We start from the raw sequence: 1,568 nt of genomic DNA on the forward strand, positions 1-1,568 counted from the left end.
TTACTTGTTAATTTACAAAAACATAAAATTATGTATTACAAGTTTTAATATTCCTATAACAATTACAGAACACAAAATAAGTACATAAGTGTATTATAGACAAAAAAAATTACTGATACAAAATACAAATAGAAACATTTTTCTTATGTTCTCTAATATATTTGTTACTTTTTGTATTATCAGTACTATTTGTTACTTGTTGTAACTTATATGTTAATTACATTGTAAAAGCTACTATTTGTCAGTCTCTGACGTAAATACAAGTAAACATGTAAGGTGTAACAGTATTCAATAAATATATCATACTAATATTATAAATGCGAAAGCTTAGATGGATTTTTGTAAGAGTTTGTAGCCTAAACGGCTCAACGGATTTCAATGAATTTTGGTATAGATATAGAGGATAGTCTGGAACAGCACATAGGCTATTCACTTTTGTTTTTTATTTAATTTCTCGCGGATGTAGTCGCGGGCGAAAGCTAGTAATAAATAAATAATGTGTCAGTGGGCGGAGCGCGGCTCGCCGAACAAGATGCGCATCAGCGCGCAGAGCGGGCGTGCCTGGACGGAGAACCCCGACCACCCGCACTACCAGGCCGCCGCGCGCGCCACCAAGCTCATCTACCAGGTATGCGCACATCACCAACATCACCAACATCACCATCATCACCATCATCACCATCATCACCATCATCACAATCATCACCATCATCACCATCACCAGCTTACTGTACGTCCCCACCGAAGTGCTCGGAGTATACCCTAAGTAGGTGACTACACTGTCCTTGTATTGACATTTGAATAATATTCAATGATACCTACTGGAAATTAAATATAGGTTAAATGTAATAATTATAATTGCCATAATTATTATAAGTGATGATTATATGAAAAATGTTTCAAGTGAAGTCAACTGTCTACTCTATATATTTGAATTTCTTTGTTGTAATATAAGGTGGCAAACAAGCAAGCGTCCACCTGAATCCGCCTAAATGGCGAAGCAATCGCTTCCCATAGAATCCGCAGTTGCAGAAGTTGCATATCCTTTATCGTCGGAGGAGATGCATATAGAGAGGATGTTTCCCCTTCCTAAACGTTTCCTTACCGTCAAATCAGCTTTCTCTTTCCATGCTTTTCATGTAAGAAAACGGTGGCAAGAGAAAGGGTTCCCATTTGACGCTTGTCTGTGTCGTGGTGGTATTGCACAGAACCAAAGACAAATAGTTAAAGCGGGCTCTACATTGATAAATGTCAGATTTATAAGCACATAATTATATTTATAATTTTCATAAGATACGGGTTTCTTACCACGATTGGATTGACGCCATGTTGAGTCAGCACGTGAATAGGCGCATGCAACTGTGCCAAATATCGGGAGATGAAACAATCTAATCGTGGTAAGAAACCCCTGTCTTACGATCATTGTAAAAACCACGACAGTTTAAAGTTATTAGAATTATATTGTTTAGACTGAGCCGGACATGTCCCGCGAGGGCGGGTCCATCCCTGTGACGATAACGCTGCAGGAGGCGAGCGGCCGCAACGTGCTGCTGCTGCCGATGGGCGCC

At 39.3% G+C, this 1,568-nt stretch overlaps 1 protein-coding gene across 1 annotated transcript; it reads left to right on the top strand.

Moving 5' to 3' along the window:
* Positions 1 to 473: 473 nt before the first annotated feature.
* Positions 474 to 1,562, top strand: LOC106103435 (cytosolic non-specific dipeptidase-like; the record flags this gene model as incomplete). The annotated part of the gene is made up of 2 exons (XM_013283213.1): positions 474 to 628; positions 1,470 to 1,562. Coding segments are annotated over exons 1-2 (225 nt in total), but the record flags the coding sequence as incomplete, so codon positions are not given.
* Positions 1,563 to 1,568: the final 6 nt, after the last annotated feature.

This window comes from Papilio polytes, unplaced genomic scaffold (assembly GCF_000836215.1).
Source record: "Papilio polytes unplaced genomic scaffold, Ppol_1.0 DF823797.1, whole genome shotgun sequence".
NCBI classification, from domain to species: Eukaryota; Metazoa; Arthropoda; class Insecta; order Lepidoptera; family Papilionidae; genus Papilio; species Papilio polytes.